General features: G+C 38.6%; 2 protein-coding genes across 9 annotated transcripts in view; one reads left to right on the top strand and one right to left on the bottom strand.

The window, feature by feature from the left end:
* Window positions 1–2,096, top strand: part of L3MBTL3 (L3MBTL histone methyl-lysine binding protein 3) — a 128,236-nt gene extending 126,140 nt beyond the window's left edge. For all 8 annotated transcript variants that reach the window (XM_060114378.1, XM_060114377.1, XM_060114376.1 and 5 more), the window contains one exon: window positions 1,686–2,096. In XM_060114378.1, coding sequence (XP_059970361.1) covers window positions 1,686–1,829 — 144 coding nt within the window. In that variant the 3' untranslated portion in view covers window positions 1,830–2,096. The remainder of the gene's footprint in view (window positions 1–1,685) is intronic.
* A 4,455-nt stretch (window positions 2,097–6,551) lies between these two features.
* SAMD3 (sterile alpha motif domain containing 3) overlaps window positions 6,552–18,397 on the bottom strand; it is a 43,300-nt gene continuing 31,454 nt past the window's right edge. The window contains exons 8-11 of the mRNA XM_060115194.1: window positions 14,405–14,605; window positions 7,662–7,833; window positions 7,066–7,148; window positions 6,552–6,836 (exon numbers count right to left, since the gene is read on the bottom strand). Coding sequence (XP_059971177.1) covers window positions 6,552–6,836; window positions 7,066–7,148; window positions 7,662–7,833; window positions 14,405–14,605 — 741 coding nt within the window. The remainder of the gene's footprint in view (window positions 6,837–7,065; window positions 7,149–7,661; window positions 7,834–14,404; window positions 14,606–18,397) is intronic.

The raw sequence follows: 18,397 nt of genomic DNA, 5'->3' as shown, positions 1-18,397 counted from the left end.
TGCTTGGACTTGTTTATCAGAGACCTGTCACAGCACAAGCAAATGAGACCAAACAAATGTTTCCAAAAAACAATAGAACATTTCTCATAGCTGCCACTTAACTTGTCTTACATATAGAAATTAACATTGCAGTATCTTTACTTCTAGTTTATGACAGCAGGGTGTTTCCTTGCTGAAAATTAGCAAACTTTTTCCACATAATTGTTACTTAAAGTTGTATAAGATGACTCTTATTCTTACTGATTAAGCATATAAGCAATTTAGATTTACAGGTTTTTATTTTTAGAGGAAAGAGGAAAATTGCAAGAAACGGCAACTTAATTACATTAGGCTTTATTTAGTGAACTGCTGACAGAATTTAGAGTAGTATTCGTTTGCTAGGGCTGCTGTAACAAAATACCATAAACCAGTAGGTTGAACAGCAGAAATTTAATGTCTCCCAATTCTTGAGGCTAGAAATCTGAACACAAGAAATGATGACGTTGGCAAGTAGCTTCCTTCAAGGTCTGTGAGGAAAGGAGCTGCTCCAGGCCTCTCTTCTTGGCTTGCAGATGGTGTTCTCTTGTTGTCTTTTCTCTATGTGTGTCTGTGTCACAATTTCCCCTTTTTATAAGAACACCAGTCATCTTGGATTAGGGACCCAGCCTACTCTAGTATGACCTCATCTTAACTAATTACACCTGCAGTGACCCTGTTTTCAAATAAGGTCACATTCTAAGGTTATTGGAGGTTAGTACTCCAACATAGGAATTCGGGAGGAACACAGTTCAGCCCATAATAGTACACTGCTGTCAAGGTTTCTAATGTCCTCTGAGGCAGAGAGCAAAAGTGTATTTTACTTTTTGTACAAAATGAGAAGACTGAAAGAGAAGTGAATTATTTTTTTTAAGATGGTGGACTGCCCAAGAGCTGAAAAGTATACAAGAAGACTACTCCTTTGCTCTACCCACTGAACCAGACATCATCTTCACAGAGTTGTATCTTTGAACCTCATAGTATCCTATTCTATAGAAATGTAGACTTTTAGTCTTAGAAGGGACCCAGAGAGAGGAAGGATGCTTCTTACCATTACCCAAGTAGTAGAAGAACCGGCCTAGAGTGTACACCTCTTCCCACCAGGCTTACATTCCTTCAGCTATACTGGTGGTTGCCATTCCTGGTTGTTAGTAATTCTTTTTCTTCTGTATTTGAAAAATAACTGTGGCTACTCTAAAAATGAATGTTATCACTGATATTCTTTTCTTCATGGTGGAAGGCATGTAGCTGATGTGTTTGCCTGAATTCCTTTGTTTATCCGCAAGTATTTATGTACTTATTCTCATCTCTCATTTTAAAACCTGCCCTGATAAGAACTGGATTTGAGGCACCCTGGATTTTCCCAAATTATTCTGGACTCAGCGCCTACGTCAGAATAATCACAGAAAGATAGGAGCACCTTCCACTTTCCTATGAGCTGATTCTTCAGATGAATGAATTTGACTTTGTTCCCAGTCCACATTTGGGGGTGTTGTTGTAGATAAGAAAGGTCCACTTATGAGGAACTGTTGTTGGTACACATGAACTGCCCATCTGTGCCGTTTTAGTGTTACTGTGTAGAAGAGAGCTGATAATTGAACCTTGAATTATGTCCCATAACCCTACATCCAATTAACTCACAATCTTTTGTGTTTTTCCTCCCATTTTAGCAAATTGATGGAGAAGCATTTCTGCTTATGACCCAAACAGACATTGTGAAAATTATGAGCATTAAGTTGGGCCCTGCTCTCAAAATTTTCAATTCTATCCTGATGTTCAAAGCTGCAGAGAAGAACTCTCACAATGAACTTTGAAGATGGTGAATTTTGAACACCATCAGCTTTCTGCTTTAAAGCTCATGTTTTACTCAAAGCACAAAGACAGTTGTAACTCCTAAGTGAGAAGTCTCCAAAACTCTAAAGAGCAATGCTGTCAGATTATTTATATTCCTTAAGAGACAATATATATGAATTCTTACGAAAGTGCTTGAGCTTTTAACCTGATACTGTCTAACAACAGTACAACAGTCGTCTTTCGGTTCTGTTCACTGAGCTAAATTTATCTTTGTAAATCTTTTTGAGGCTGGGGGGTGGGAGGGAAGGGGGACTTCATTAATTATTTATGGAAAAAACGGGGGTGGGGGTGGGGAGGGCAGAGTAAGAACTTTTGGCATTTTGTAAACATTGTTGAATTCTCTTTCATGTACACTGTTTCTTTTTCAATACTTTCAGGAACCTTTTTATATAATCAAACTTCAACTTAAACCAAATTTGTGAAAACCTGGCTAACTTTAGCCAGTGGGACTGTTATCTGTATTGTTAATTCTGTGCCATATTTTGAATTGCAACATTATGCTAAATATAACTTTGCAAGTCATGATATTGCCTAACTGCTTGTCATAATTTGTTGGGGCTGAATAGTTATAAAAATTACCTTTCTTTAAATCAGTGTTTTTACTTTTGCACGCAATTAAGAAATGTTAAACAAATTACTTTTCACCAGCATCTTGACTTAATTACCAAAAACGTGTATATAAATAATGGAATTGAAAAATAAAATATATAAACATAAGTAAATTAGGTGATGTATTTGAATGACATCAGTCTCATACATCGTGGTGCCCTGTGTGTTTGCAGGACTCCAGTGATATCAAAGGAATATGCAGTTATATTGGGGGGCTGTTTGTATGATCTTAAACTATTTATGAGATTATCTTGAGCTTCTAATTGTCATTGAAATAACTGTGGTGCTCTTCAGAGATGAAGGGCTCATTCTATTGATATAAACACTAACCTAGGAAGAGCTCTGTCTCAGACCTTGCAGTGTCCTCCAAACCCAAAGGTTTTCTTTAGGATTGGCTGAAGAGAGAGTGTATAGATTTTACCCAAGAGGCAAGATTTGAGGGAGCAATCCCGGTCAACACAAAGATTCTAAATGCTCACAGATGAGGGAGGCGACCTTCCCAGAGCAGTTATTCAAGGAGCTCTGTTTTGGAGAGACTCTTTTCTCCTCAATATAGAAGCATACAGATGCACTTTAAATGAAAGCCCTTGATGACCTATAAACTGATAGCTGGTAGTGTTTCTTTTGCAAGAATGCATTTCCAACGCAAAAAGTAAATTATTTTATCAGCCTATGTATGTAACTTTTAATTCTAGGATTGGATATTTATTTAAGAACTATTTTAAAAGTAGAAAGTAAGTTTGTAGCATGTTGTCTGAATTCTCGGGAAAGGTCCACCTCTTTCCTTAGTTGCTTTCATTTTTTCTCATGTAGGATTCCCTTGATATTCCCCCCTGCATTGGAAGTCTATGAGTGGTCCTTTGCTTTTGTCATAATTCAAGGTAAAACAGGGCCCATGACCCCCCCTTTACTTCTTTGCATAAATCTGCTTTAATAAAAGTTTTTTGTTGTTAGTTCTTTTCTCCTTTTTTGTTCAGAATTTGTACATTCAAATTGCACTTGTTATACCTGACATGAATGAAATAAAATCTTAATTGCAGATACTTTTTTATATATGTATGATTCTTAAGAAACCTTGTCAGATAGGAGGGGCGTATGAGAGCAGGAACAATATCAAACATATGGGCATTAGATACCTGTGTAATGAATGAATCTGTAAGATTTGGAACTGTTTGTCAAACTATGTCCCAGATGATGTGAAGAGTGACAAAAAGGAAAAAAAAAATCAAAAATTTTATGGTTACGTCAAGTAGGATTCACACACATTGAGGACTTTTCCTTTCTAGTTTAAAGCACGTATTATAACAGAGGAGCCTTTTAAATCTTACTGAAAACATCTACTCATTCTAAGAGGCATGTTGTTGTATGTTAGAGGCAAGGCATTAAGCATCCCTATTAGGGTGGAAGAGTCTACCACAAGAAGAGGAAACCTTTCACCATTCCATCCCTGGGATATAGTCTAAGTATAGTCTAAGTTTTAACAGAGGAAATAGGGAGCCGTGATGACAGGGAGGTCCCTGAAATGAGAGAAGCAGGCTTGGAGTAAGACAAAAGGGAGGGAAGGGAATGAGGAACTTGACAGAACCTTCCCATCTCTAAAGGCATTTTTTAAAATTACAAACACTCTACAAGCCAAAGGAGTCCGTCCTTTCTACCGGTTGAAATATTACCCCAGGTTGCTATTTTGCAACTTCTAGATTCAGTGGACTCAGCTTCCAAAGAAAATAGGATTAGGTTGGTCAAGAAATATTGAATATTTGCCAAGTGGCATGGCCATGCTGTCCACTGGAGACAGATACACCACTGAAAGAGACAATAAAGCTTATGGGAGTCTGCCCTCGTGGTCAGCGCATGTCTGTCATGTTCCGAGCCAAACTTCACTGCAGTTACCTTGCAGCTCCACCCCTATCTCTTCGCCCCCAGCCCAAAGGAACAAAGAGAGGCTTTCTTTCAAGGCTAACCCTAAAAAAAAGATGATACAAATGAACTTACTTACAAAACAGAAGCAGACTCACAGACTTAGAAAACAAACTTATGGTTACCAAAGGAGAAAGGTGGGGGGAGGGGTAAATTGGGAGTTTGGAATTGACATATACACACTACCATATGTAAAATAGATAATCAACAAGGACCTACTGTATAGCACAGGGAACTCTACTCAATATTCTGTAATAACCTAAATGGGAAAAGAATTTGAAAAAGAATAGATGCATGTATATGTGTAACTGGATCACTTTGCGGTACACCTGAAACTAACACAACATTGTCAATCAACTGTACTCCAATATTAAAAAAAAAAAAAGGCCAGCCATAGAGACCGTGGACCTCCAAGGGAAAGGACTCTTTAAGCACTTGGTAAGTTCATTTGGGAGAAGAGGAGTAAGATTTTGAAACTTAAAAAAACGGGAGGGGGAAGGGTAAGCTGGGACGAAGTGAGAGAGTGGCTTGGACATATATCCACTAACAAATATAAAATAGATAGCTAGTGGGAGGCAGCCACATAGCACAGGGAGATCAGCTTGGTGCTTTGTGACCACCTGAGGGGTGGGATAGGGAGGGTGGGAGGGAGACGCAAGAGGGAGGAGATATGGGGATATATGTATATGTATAGCTGATTCACTTTGTTATAAAGCAGAAACTAACACACCATTGTAAAGCAATTACACTCCAATAAAGATGGTTAAAAAAAAAACACAAAAAACGAGTGGGGAGAGAATAATTGGAGGAAATAAAAGAAACTTTTTTTTGTAAGGAACTAAAGGCACATTGTAGTGAAAGGGAAGAAATGGAAACTGTAGAACTGGGACTAGTTATTCGAAAATGAAATGTACCAAATTGTTATTGCCTGTCCATTCTCATGTAAGTAGGGAATAGTCATCTCAGAGGTGGGCAGCTGATCTTTCATTTTCTTTTATCTCACTGACTTAAGCATTTTAATGAACAGTTAGAAAGATATTAGTATTTTGCAGTATTTCTAGAGACGTGCTATAAAAATATTTCTTCAGTAATTCATATGAGCCCTTTTCTTATTAAACTTAAAAAAAAATTTTATTTGATGAAGTAACCCAGGAAATGTCCATCGCATTGTGGTGCAATATTAGCACACTTAAATTCTTCAGTCTCTAAACCCACCAGTTCTGTCAAAACTAAGTAATGTTGAGATTGTGATGATGACAACAAGGGGCACCTTAAAAGTAATGTGGGATGAATTACAACATGGGGCTTTGGGCTGTGTGAGGCACCAGGACTAGGGCTCCTGAGAAAGGCTGGAGAGCCAGTCTAGGAAGGGTCTTAACCTGGAAGCTAGAAGCTGGGGCCCAAGTGGTGCTGGGAGTGAAAAGCAAGATCCTTATTATAGATCAAAACAAGCCCAAGGGGCAACCAGGGCAGATGAGGTCAAGGCGAAGGAAAACCAGAAACCGTGTGGGGAGACAAGAACCAGGCACATCACTGTATCTCAAAGGAGGGAAGCAGAGAAAGATGAAGATGGGTCACAGATGATCAAAACCTGTGCCAGCGAGATTGGCCAGAAGTGAGACCTCAGGAATGAAGCAGCCCGGGTTCTCAACAGGTGTGAATGAAGGACACCAAAACACCCCCCAGGGCAGGTCGGCTGAGGGAAAGAGGAACTGGGGAGTGTGAGCATCTTCTTAAAATGCTCAAAATGTTTCCAAGTAATGTTCAGACCAGAGGCAGAACCACAGGCCACAAATGTGCAGCTCCTGGACATTAAGTCTTTCAAAAGTGGGCACGTTGACTTAAGTGCAAGGTCATACCCTAATCTGAAGGACTTAAGAAAATGTGAAGCGTAGTGTCTTTTAAAAACTAATGCAACCTTGAAAGTGTTAACTTGGACTGGAATTGCTTAGAACTCAAACATCTCTTTAAGTAGTATTTTATTACAGAATTTCAGTAAAGAATTAAAGTATCGAAGTGTAAAGATAGAAGGCATTGATATTCATTCAAATCCTAGAGACGATGGTTTTCTAATACCTACCTCTACTAAATCAAAACAATTTTTAATAGTTTCAGCCATCCCAGAGATCAATTCTGATAAAATATTTGGCATGCTATTAAGTGACTGGGTGTTGAAATCCTACTTCCTTTTCCTTTTCTTTCACAGAAGGAAAATATGGACTGTGCGTATCAAAAATCAGTGTCTCTAGGAAGTTGAGGGTTTGGGACAGTCTTCTTGGACACTCGATCCCAAATACATGGAAGGCAGCTATGAGAGTGGCCAAGGCTGTAATACAGTCATCCACCTTTGTGAGTCTCTCTTTTTCTAAATACAAAGAAAATTCACAGACATCCATGTTGAAAGGGTTCTTAACTTCCAACACGGGTGTGGACACTTGCACCTGAAAAAAAAAGATTACAGTAGTCACCACACCATGATGTGTAAACTAGCTAAATAATACAAGATGCCTCAATCTAACCATGATATTACAATATATGAGCTTGTTGCAATTTAGCATATTTGTAAATATGACAAAACATAACTTCAAAATAGGCCACCATCCTGCTTCAAATAAATAATCATATAAAGATATGAAATCTCAAACCAGTGATCATTGAAATACTGCATACCTTCTCATTCACAATGACAAAAAGGCTGGGATCCTCCCCAAAAACATCTGGTAGGAGTAAACAGGTGGCTGTCATCTTCATATCTGTCAAAGCAAACAGGCTCACAGTCCAAGTAAAAATAAGCTCTTACCAATTGTTGTAAGTAAAGCCAGTATCAGAACATGTGAAATTTTTTTTGTTACCTTCTACAGAGAACAAACTAGCCTTCTTAGATCAGTGTTTCCCTACCATTTTTTAAACCAACATCCCCTTCTAATAAACATTCAGGATCCCCTGTTCTGCCCTCCAGATCACTGCCAGGAGAAGATAAGAGTTCTGTACTCTCTGTCCCTCAGCCAGGGTGATTTCATTGTACTTTACCTTGTGGCTTGTAAATTACCTTGTGTATGAAATTAACAGGTTACTAGTTTCCTAAATATAATTTTACAATATCAAGTGTACTTTTAAAATCTACACCTCAACTCCTCCTAGTTGAGAAATTCTTTTTTCTTTCCCACATGTTGTTTCACTGAATTCTACAAAGCATAGCTTTCCTAATTATCCTGAATTACACAGATAACTAAGACCAGATCACCCTATCCCTTAGGTTTACTAACGTTTCAACATGTCTTCATCTGTATGCTGTTTCATTTTTTCTTGCAATGCAATATTGATTGGATTGTCCACCAAAGAAAAAGAAGCCAGTATATTTTCTGAATAGGATTCCAAAATGTGCCTTGTTTTCTTATAAATATCTGTTCTTGTAAGAAGTTGGAATTCTCTGAACAGCTGAAAAAAGAAAAAGATCACAAGAAAAGCTAATGTATAGAATATAAGGAAGTAAATTACTCTTTAGAATTACATTAAGCTCTGAATGTTAGTTAATATACTAGATATTTGATTAGCTTTAGTGGAGAAGTATAAACACTTAGGACGGAGGAGGAGAAAAGAATGAAAGCCTGAAGTGAACTGTCAGATTTCACGAAGCAAACCTTGAAAAATCCCTGACCATGGTATCCTAAGGGGAAAAGAGCTTTAGAAACTCTGTAAGATCAGACAGAAATAAAGGGTGAAAACCAAAATGAGTCTAGGAGCTTTGACTACAAGGTGAAAGCAAAAACAGTTTACCTGTATGGAAACCCCTTTACTCAAAACCACCTTTTCTTGCCACCACCTAAGTTCTTCCCTTTGGAGAAGTCCACCACCACTGTCCCCCTCCCAACTTTTCTGACAGTGGCATTATAAGACTGTTCATCACCCACACTAGTAGAATTATGTAATTATCACTTTCCTTAAAACACTATAAGGAACAGTTATATACTACCCACTGGGTCTCATCATTTCTTGAGTATTTTGGTGGATCATAAATTGCCCAAAGATTAGGTCCAAAAGTTAAGTTATTGGAAAATTGGAATTCACATTCTCATAAAGACATAGCAGCTCTGCTATCAGGCAACACAGTGGATGACTAATTTAGATTAATACCCTACAAAGAACCTCTCTCAGCAGGGAGATGTGAAGTGAAGCATGAGGAAGGTAAATATTGTCCACTTTCTTGGGTGCACAGCTTAGGAATTTTTTTAACCTTTTTTTAAAAAAATTAATTTCAAGTCGAACTTAAAGTTGCAGAAAGAGTAAACAGAGCTCGCAACTTCCCCCAAGGCTAACATTTCTGATCCATTTGAAAGTAAGCTGTAGATATGATGCCCTCTTACCCCTTAATTCTTCATTGTGTATTATTATTCCTTGTACTTAGCTAGAAGTACAAGGATGCTCGCCTATATAACTACAGCATAACCATCAAAATCAGGAAAATCTTATCCATTCAAACTTGCCAGTTGTTGCAGTCATGCTCTTTATAAATCCAGAACCTAATCCAGGAACACGTGAGATTTAGATACCATGTTTCTTTAGTCTCCTTCAATCTGAAGCAGCATCTTGGTTTTCTTAAATTCCCTGACATTTTTGAAAAGTAGAGGCCAATTTCTTAGCAGAACACCCTTCATTCTAGGTTTGAATGATGTTTCTTCATGATTTATGAATTATGGCAAGAATGCAGGCACTTCTCCTTCAGAGGTGGTAACTGGCGCCATTATTGAAGAGACTAACTTATCACTCAGTGAAGATGGAATCTGACAGGTTAATTAATATATACGTTATTAATTAACATATAGTTGTAAGTGTTTTAAGGGGGGTTTCCCTTGAGTTGATGTAAATATATTGTTTTTCTGGTCTTTCAGCCATAAGATTTCACATGCACCAATGATTCTTGCCTGAATCAAGTATTACTATTGAATATGACAGTTGCCAAATGGTGACTTTCTAATTCCATAATTCTTTCTAAATTTATTGGCTTTCTACTCTATGGTGTAGCTTTCTCTTCTCCTACATTAATTTATTCATCTATTTGTATCACTACAGAATAATAAATTCCTTTTTACTCAAATGATCATAACTCTAATCCTTTTTTTTGTGTGTGTGGTACGCAGGCCTCTCACTGTTGTGGCCTCTCCCATTGCGGAGCACAGGCTCCGGACGCGCAGGCTCAGCGGCCATGGCTCACGGGCCCAGCCGCTCTGCAGCATGTGGGATCTTCCCGGACCGGGGCACGAACCCAGCAGGCGGACTCTCAACCACTGCGCCACCAGGGAAGCCCTCTAATCCTTTTATTATTTATATTAATGCTCAGATTGTCCAGATTCGTCCAGTAGGAGTTGACCCCTGAATCCTCTTGACATAGCCTCTTGGTCTGTGAGCACTTCCTTAGTTTCTGGCACTACACAATACTTCAGGCTCATCTCGTATTTTTTCTGCCTCAGCCTTGGAGTCAGCTAGTTCTGCAAAAGCCCCGGGTTCCTTTTAATGGAGAATGATATTTAAAAACTAAGATTTCAGCCCTTGATGTGCTCATTGCTTCACTGGTGTTCTAGGGTTTCTTACAGAACAAAGCTAGGAAATACATATTTGTATATACATGCACACATACAGACACACATCTATCTGTTTAAATATCTATATATAAGTATTGAAAACCATGAGTTCACACTGATACCTTCAATTCCAACCCAACAACACAGGCCTTATTCCAACCTCCCTGCTTCCCATACATCCTCTCTTAACAGCGAAAACCTGGCTCCCATTATCCTGGATGTATTGATATTTACTTATTTGCCCAAATCTTCCCCAAATGTCATGTAGCCAAACCCCCAGCTACAAATGGTCAGCCACAGAATGGCCAACCCAATATTTACTTATTTTCTCAAATCTTCCCCAAACCTCATGTAGCCAAACCCCCAGTCATGGATGGTCAGTCACAAAAGAGCCCCTCTCTCTACAACGCCAGGTTTTGTCCCAGTGGTTATTAACCTTAAACTTTTTTCCTTTTCTATTCATATTGGATCACTTCTATCTTCAAGTTCACAGACTCTTAGTTTGCATTTCCCAATAAGCATTTCCCTATCCAATGATGTTTTCATTTCAGATAAATGTTCTTTTCAGTTCTGAATTTCAACTTGGTTCTTTTAAAATATATATTCCATTCTCTGCTAAGATGCCCCACGGTGATGCTGCATGGAATTCACTGGTTTTACCGTGTTCCCACCATCCTGAAGCAGCTGGCTTGATAGGACGGTGAAATGGCCTTTTGAAGACTTCGTTACAGCCAGTTAGGTAGCAGTTCCTTATAGGGCTGGGGTAAGGTTCTCCAGGAGCTGTATATGCACTGAGTCAGAGCCCCATATATGGTGCTGTTTGTCTCATAGCCGGAATTCACAAGTCCAGGAATCCAGGGATGGAAAATGGAGTGGCACCACTCACTATTACCCCTAGTGACCACTAGTAGGAAGTCTGGATTAAACTGAGGGTGTTAAATTTTGTTCTGGCAGGCAATTAAATTTCTGGTTGATCCTTCTGGTTCTGTCAGACTTAATCTTATTGTTTGTTTGTTTGTTTGAATGAGTTTATTTCAGTTTATTTTGGTTTTTGTCCTTAGTTCTAGGCAATGGCCCCAACTCAAATCTAGGACATAAAGTGTGGACTTTCTGGAGTCTCAGATGGAATGCCCAAGATGCTCAGCAAGGTCTTCCCACTCTGACTGGGCCACAATTCTTATTTTTCAACACCATGTCGCCTCTGCTTTCAGGTTGCCATCCTGTGGCAGCCTCTCTTCGCAGCTTTGTGGGGTCTTGTCCTGTGCGGTCCAGCTCTCAGCCAAAGACCTCTGGGGGATCCCTCCATGGACTTCTGCCCTCCATCTTTCCTCTAGTACCTTCTCTCACAAATACCAGCTACTTCATCATTCCCAAACTCCCACCTCTAACTGTTCAACTCTGTGAGACCACCATTCTGCTTGGCTTTCCCCTTTTTGTGCCATGATCTAGAAAGTAACCCCAAGGAAGAAAACTGAGGCCCATCCTGTATGTTCCCCTTTAATCAAGATCAGAGTCCTACAGAGAACAAACTAGTGGTTGCCAGAGGGAAGGGCATGGGGAATGGGTGAAATACATGAAGGGGACCAAGAGGTAAAAAATTACTAGTTATGAAATAAATAAGTCAAAGGGATGTAAGGTACAACACAGGAAATATAGTCAATATAATTGTAATAACTTTCTATAATGCATAATCTATAAAAATATCGAAACACTATGTTGTACACCTGAAACTAACATAATGTTGTAAGTCAACTATAATTCAATTAATTTATTTAAAATAATCAATTTCATAAAACAAACAAAAAAAAGAGCAGAGTCCTGTGATGCCTACTCTCCAATGCCTGGAAGCAGTTGCCTCAAATATCCCATAAAACTGGGATATTTTTCCCAGTTTTATCCATGTTAATGATGGGGAGGTAGGTCCAGGACCAGTTTCTCCATCATGGCCAAAAACAAAACTCAGATTCTTTTGTTTTCCCTTGAAACTTTATATTAGCTGGTGATTCTTAGGCACTTCACTCAAGTTTTAAACAATGATTGTTGAAATAGTTTCTCAGTAAGGTGAAAACTATAGCATTTCAAAGGATTTACTGGAAGTTTGAGGAATTATTTAAATTTGTGTTTGGTATTTTCCCCTCCTCAACTTTTCTTACTTGTCTTGTGCCACATCCACTAGGTCCCAGTAACAAATTCCTAGTTGATAATATTCTACTCTCATGAAGTACATTTTGGAAGTTTAAATTTTTAAATTTTCTGTTGAGAGAAAGTTTTTTGAGAGGAGGACGTTGATGAGTACAGGTGGTAATTGAGGGTCCTGGGACCAGCTTCCCACACTGGCTGCTTCTCTTCAACCAACCTGCGTCCACAAGCTCCCTAAGTGCCAAGCGTTTCCACATTGGTAGTAGAAACAAACAGGTGATGGGGGAGGTCTGAAGCAGAGGCAGCTGTCCTACTATAGGGATTGTTTGTTAACCGGGTATTTGTAAGCAAGGTCAAACCTGCTTTTATTTTCAGAAGCGCCACAAGGATTTGATGAATTGTTAATCCCAGCTAGCTACCCAAGGCTGAGTTAGGGACGTACTTCCTGAAGAAGGCTAAATGTTTAAACATTTGTTTACAACAATAAATAGGGCAACTTTATTCAGTAAGTACAGCCATTACCAAAACCATACCCCAATCCACATTTTGAATATAAAGGGTGAAATACCTGAGGGAATAGGAAGAAAAGGCTTACAGGTGCCACAATGGGAGACTTAAACAAAGCAGGAGAGACATAGCCTTAGGTCTGAAATGTCTCTACTCTTCATTAGAGCTATAATGAACCCCAGATTTACTATCAACTATAGTTCTTTGAAAGGCCACTGAACCATAGCTCATCTGTTTTAATCACTAAAACTTTGTAGGCTGCAGTCCAGTGAAAACCCCAAAGGTTGCAACATCAGTGACCAGAGCAGCCTTACCAACCACTGTTGTAAGTGGGGAATGGGGAAAATACATGAAGGGGACCAAGAGTCCCCTTGGTTTGTGTCCCCCACCAAATGTTTGTGTCCCCCACCAAATTCATATGTTGAAACCTAGCAGTGTGATGGTATTAGGAGATGAGGTCTTTGGGAGGTGCTTAGGTCATGAGGGCAGAGGCCTCATAAATGGGGTTAGTGCCCTTATACAAAAGCCTCCAGAGAGCTATCTTGCCCTTCAGCCATATGAAGTTACAGCTAAGAAGCAACATCCATGAACCAGAAAGTGGACTCTCACCAGACACTAAATCTGAAGGTACCTTGATCTTGAACTTCCCCGACTCCAGAACTGGGAGAAATACATTTCAATTGTTTATAAGCTACTCAGTCGATGGTATTTTTGTTTATAGTAGCTAGATTGGACTAAGCCACCAACCATCTACTAACTCATCCAGCATTCAAAAAAATCAATACTTCATTTGTATTTTACACACAGTACTCTGCTAGGTACTTTGGGAACTACTACAATGTTCAGAACATCCTCCCTACATTTAAAGAGTTTATAGGCTATCAGTTTAACAGTTTTTTGCTTTAAAAGTGTATTTTGTACGTGTGTCAATCTGGCATACTCTTCTAACAGCTAGAGGCTATACCATATATTACTGTTCCTAGCAACCCAAAGATTAAGGAGAAAGCAAGCAATAAATAAGGTAGGGTTGCTGAGAAAAAAATTAAATAAAATAATCCATGTAACGCACTGAGAACATAGCTGCTATGTAGCAAACACTCAGATGTTTGGTATAGACATTATTATTAAAATAAAACATGTAGGCAAATTCTTATTTCAGTTTCTTTTGGAAGAAGAAAAGCATGTAAAACTTTTCATTTCCAGTTTGGTTGATTGCACCTACAGAATTCCTCCATGAAATGTATTCTCAGATAAAAACATTGAAGAGTCTTTCATTATATACTACAGCCAAAATTCCACTAAAATTGTAATAGGACCCTTTAATGGCCACCTTAAATAAACTAAATGGCAGGGTGTCTGATTTACCCATAAACTTCGTATATTTTAAGACCACTTTATGAAATGATTTGGGATCATAAAGGAAATAGATTTTGAGTAATGTTGCATGCTAACAGTTATCTCATAAACTATCTTGATTGTCTAAATGCACGCAAAGGGAAAATGTTTCCCACTGTCAAAATACCCCAAAGTAGTGGTGCCCCTGCCTCCACAATATGTCCAGTGATGGAGAACTCTTCCAAGCTGAAGGCAGCCAGTGTGTGTTATCACAATATGATTCCAGAAATTTTTACCAAATGGTCCTAGTTGTACCCCTTGGGCTTCGCACATTCTCCTGAGATTCATAACCACCATCTTGCTGCATGGTCTTGTTACCACTCCAAGAGGAAAGAGACAAAAATCAATTTGGACATTATAATCAGACTATTATAAGCAAATAAAAATACCTGATAGGGGAACTTCAGGAAAGGAAACATTTTAAGAATGTCCTTGAGAGGTGTTCTGCTGCTGATCAACTTTCTTCTTATTTCCAAAGTCTGGCTCATCCTCTTATCAATTTCACTCCAGTCTTTTTCTGTTTTCACATATTCTTGCTGGAACCAGTTAATATGTTCATCTACCTCATAATCTAAACAAACAGCTTCCTCCTGCAAAATATTTTCAAAATATTAATATGTTCCATGTTTCAAGTGGCAGTTTAATGCTTCATGAAAACCTGAATTATGGGCTGTTATGGCACACTCAACGATTCACTCATGTGGTGAGCACTACTATGTAGCATTATGCTTGGCTTTGAACGTGGTTAACAAATGTCTTTGACGCTGTGAACAAATCAAACAGTTAATAACTGACTCTGGAATTATAATCTGTTCTCTCTTTTAAAAAAAGTATTTATTTATTCATTTATTTAATTTTTGGTTGCATTGGGTCTTTGCTGCTGCACACGGGTTTTCTCTAGTTGCTGAGAGCAGGGGCTACTCTTTGTTGCGGTGGGCGGGCTTCTCATTGTGGTGGCTTCTCTTGTTGCGAAGCAATGGCTTCTAGGTGCACAGGCTTCAGTAGTTGTGGCACATGGGCTTCAGTAGTTCTGGCCCGCAGGCTCAGTAGTTGTGGCGCACGGGCTTAGTTGCTCCGCGGCATGTGGGATCTTCCCAGACCAGGGCTCGAACCCATGTCCCCTGCATTGACAGGTGGATTCTTAACCACTGCACCACCAGGGAAGTCCCATAATCTGTTCTCTTGACAGATCTAAGAGTTATTTCATTTCCTACATACCTTTTTACGTGGAAACCTAGATTATCCAGAATGTTCACACTGAATAGAAATGTCATCTATTCCTATGCATTTGAATTTTAGAAGACAAAATATTAAGAAGAGATAAAAGGTTTTAAATTAAGTTTTTGTTATTGTTTGTATTTTTCCTTCTTAAATGCTTTTTTAGGGCTGCAGTACCATGCCATATAATCCAAATTCAAAATAATAATGGTGGGTATTTTGTGATGCTGAATCATGAAGCTGTCAATTATATTCATTATGCATTTGGGTACATTGGATGGGGTGGGGTGGCTATAAGTACCTCACATATTCTCATTAAAAATCTAAGGTAGGGACTCCCCTGGTGGCGCAGTGGTTAAGAATCCACCTGCCAAAGTAGGGGACATGGGTTTGAGCCCTGGTCCGGGAAGATCCCACGTGCCACAGAGCTACTAAGCCTGTGCACCACAGCTACTGAGCCTGTGCTCTAGAACCCATGAGCTGCAACTACTGAAGCCCGTGCACCTAGAGCCCGTGCTCCGCAACAAGAGAAGCCACTGCAATGAGAAGCCCGCGCACCTCAATGGAGAGTAGCCCCAGCTCGCCACAGCTAGAGAAAGCCCGCATGCATCAAGACCCAATGCAGCCAAAAATGAATAAATAAATTTATTTAAAAAAATCTAAGGTAATCAACAGGCTTTGAGGAGACAAGAAAAAAATCTTTCTAGAAAAGTTAGTTGAGCAGACACTTGGCTGAACTACACTTGAATCAACAAGTTGACAAACTGTCTAGCTGACCAGAATGTGAGCAGATGTTACCTGTAAAAGATGGAAAAATAGTAAAAAGCCTAAAAGGCTCCTATATAAAGACTTTACAAGCATTTTAGGAAAGCGTCAGGTAGATCCACTATCTGTGAACATAGGATGATTAGCAAGACATAGACCAAGTGAACAAATTCCTAGAAAAATATAACATACAAACAGACTAAAAAGAAATTCCTAGAACCTTATATAAATTTAATTAGAAGACGAAAGTCTTTCCACAAAGAAAATTCCAAGACCTGAAGTTTTCACAGACAAATTCTACTAAACTTTCAAAACAGGGCATACCAAATTTATGCAAATTTTTTCAAGGAGTCAAAAAAAAAAAAGAAAAAAAAAGAAATTCTATGAAGAATTCCAACCCATACTATGACGCCTCTATGTCTATGACATTGATTCCCAAACCTGAAAGAATTGTGTGAGAGAGGATAATTACAGGTCAATCTCATTCATGAACAAAGTTGCAAATATTAGGAACAAGGAACAACTAACTTGGATCTATCCCAGAAATGCAATAAGGGTTTGACATTAGTAACTGGACATGCTCCCTGCTAACTATGGTGTTCCCCAGAGAGTGTCATTTAACCCTCTGATTCCTCTAAGGGGGTATTTATCTGAGTTATCTGGTCTAAAAGCCACTAGCCACATATGGCTATGCAGCACTTGAACTGTGGCTAGACGAAATTAAGATGTGTGCTGGAAACACTGAATTTCAAAGACTTAGTATGCAAAAAAAGAATGTAAAACATCTCATTAACAATTTTTCATAATGATTACATGTTGAAATGATAATATTGGGTTAAGTAAACTATACTCTTAATGTTATAATTCCACCTGCTTCTTTTTACGTTTTTTAATGTGGCTACTAGGAAATCTTAAATTATATCTGTGGTGTGTATTATATTTCTATTGAACAGTGCTGTGTTAGATGCTAGAGTTTTCTTCATACCAAATCCAGTCATCCCTGTTTCCACTTCTATTGTCATCAAATTGACTTTAGAAACGATGTTTCCCTGTGTAACTTGAACAGTCTCTTTCCTTAACATTCAGTCACGTGTCTTAGTCAATCCGCAGGGAAACTGCTTTGACTTTGCCCCGTGTTTCCAAGTGCACAGCTGACTTGTAAAACTTCACAGTATTAGCAGATGTGCCACCTGCTGATGGCAGTAATTACATTATATCCAGAATGCAATTAACTGTCAACATTTTTCTTCAACTTTTGTTTCTTGTTCAGTTTTGCACCATGAGAGAAACATTTGTGGAAAAGGCTATAAAAATGATTAGTATTTATACAATAAATCATTATGTCAGGTGCAGTAAGAAACAAACAGTAAATGCCCTAAAAGAAATTAAAAGAAACCTAGTATATGTCCTTAGCATTGACTAAGCAGTTTTTGCATGACTTTCAATTCCATTGTATTTGTAAGCCAAAGAAAGCTAACACGCAAAACTGTTTCGTGACTTTCAAAGTCACTGGGTACATATATACCCAATAAGTAGGAAAAGAAATGTTTTAAGAGAGAAATGAATTACAGTAGCCCCCTACTTATCTGTGGGGGATACGTTCCAAGAGCCCCAGTGGAAGCCTGAAACCAAAGATGGTACTGAACCTTATATATACTATGTTTTTCCCTTAATACGTACCTATGATAAAGTTTAATTTATAAATTAGGCACAGTAAGAGATTAACAACAATAATAATAAAATAGAACAATTATAACAATACACTGTAATAAAAGTTATGTGAATGTGGTCTCTCTCTCAACTTAAAACTTATAAATTGTTTATTTCTAGAACTTTCCATTTAATATTTTCAGAACACAGTCGACTGAGGGTAACTGAAACCTCAGAAAGCGAAACTGTGGATGTTGGTGGGGGGGCTACTGTATAAGTATAGTGTTAGTCATTTAACACCCGGCAGTTTGTTTGTTTATTTATTTATCTATTTATTTATTTAACAAAAGTCTGGAGGACTGTGGATGCAAGGACACCCCACAATCACTTATTAAATCCCTGTGCTCCTGTCCTAGATATAGCATAAGTTTAAAAAAAAGCATAAATTAATCTCTCTACAGAAACGGCTGCAACATTCCCAGTATATGTTTGATAAGATGTTTCACATCAGAATCGGGAAAAATATTGTGTTTTCTTCATGTTTCAGAGTCTGAGAAAAGTCCATAATACTCCATCACTTGATGAAGGCTGCTCTGGAACAGGAGAATCACTGAGATGTGGATCCAAAGCCTGACGTGCTGTACTTGGAGCCGCTGGTATTACTCAGGATAGGCAAGATGTTGCTGCTCTATCTAACAACCCCCAAACGTTAGAGCAACAGATGTTTATCACTCATGTGAATGTCCCTC

Source organism: Mesoplodon densirostris, chromosome 12, assembly GCF_025265405.1.
Source record: "Mesoplodon densirostris isolate mMesDen1 chromosome 12, mMesDen1 primary haplotype, whole genome shotgun sequence".
Taxonomy (NCBI): Eukaryota; Metazoa; Chordata; class Mammalia; order Artiodactyla; family Ziphiidae; genus Mesoplodon; species Mesoplodon densirostris.
This window is presented reverse-complemented; position numbering and strand designations above follow the sequence as displayed.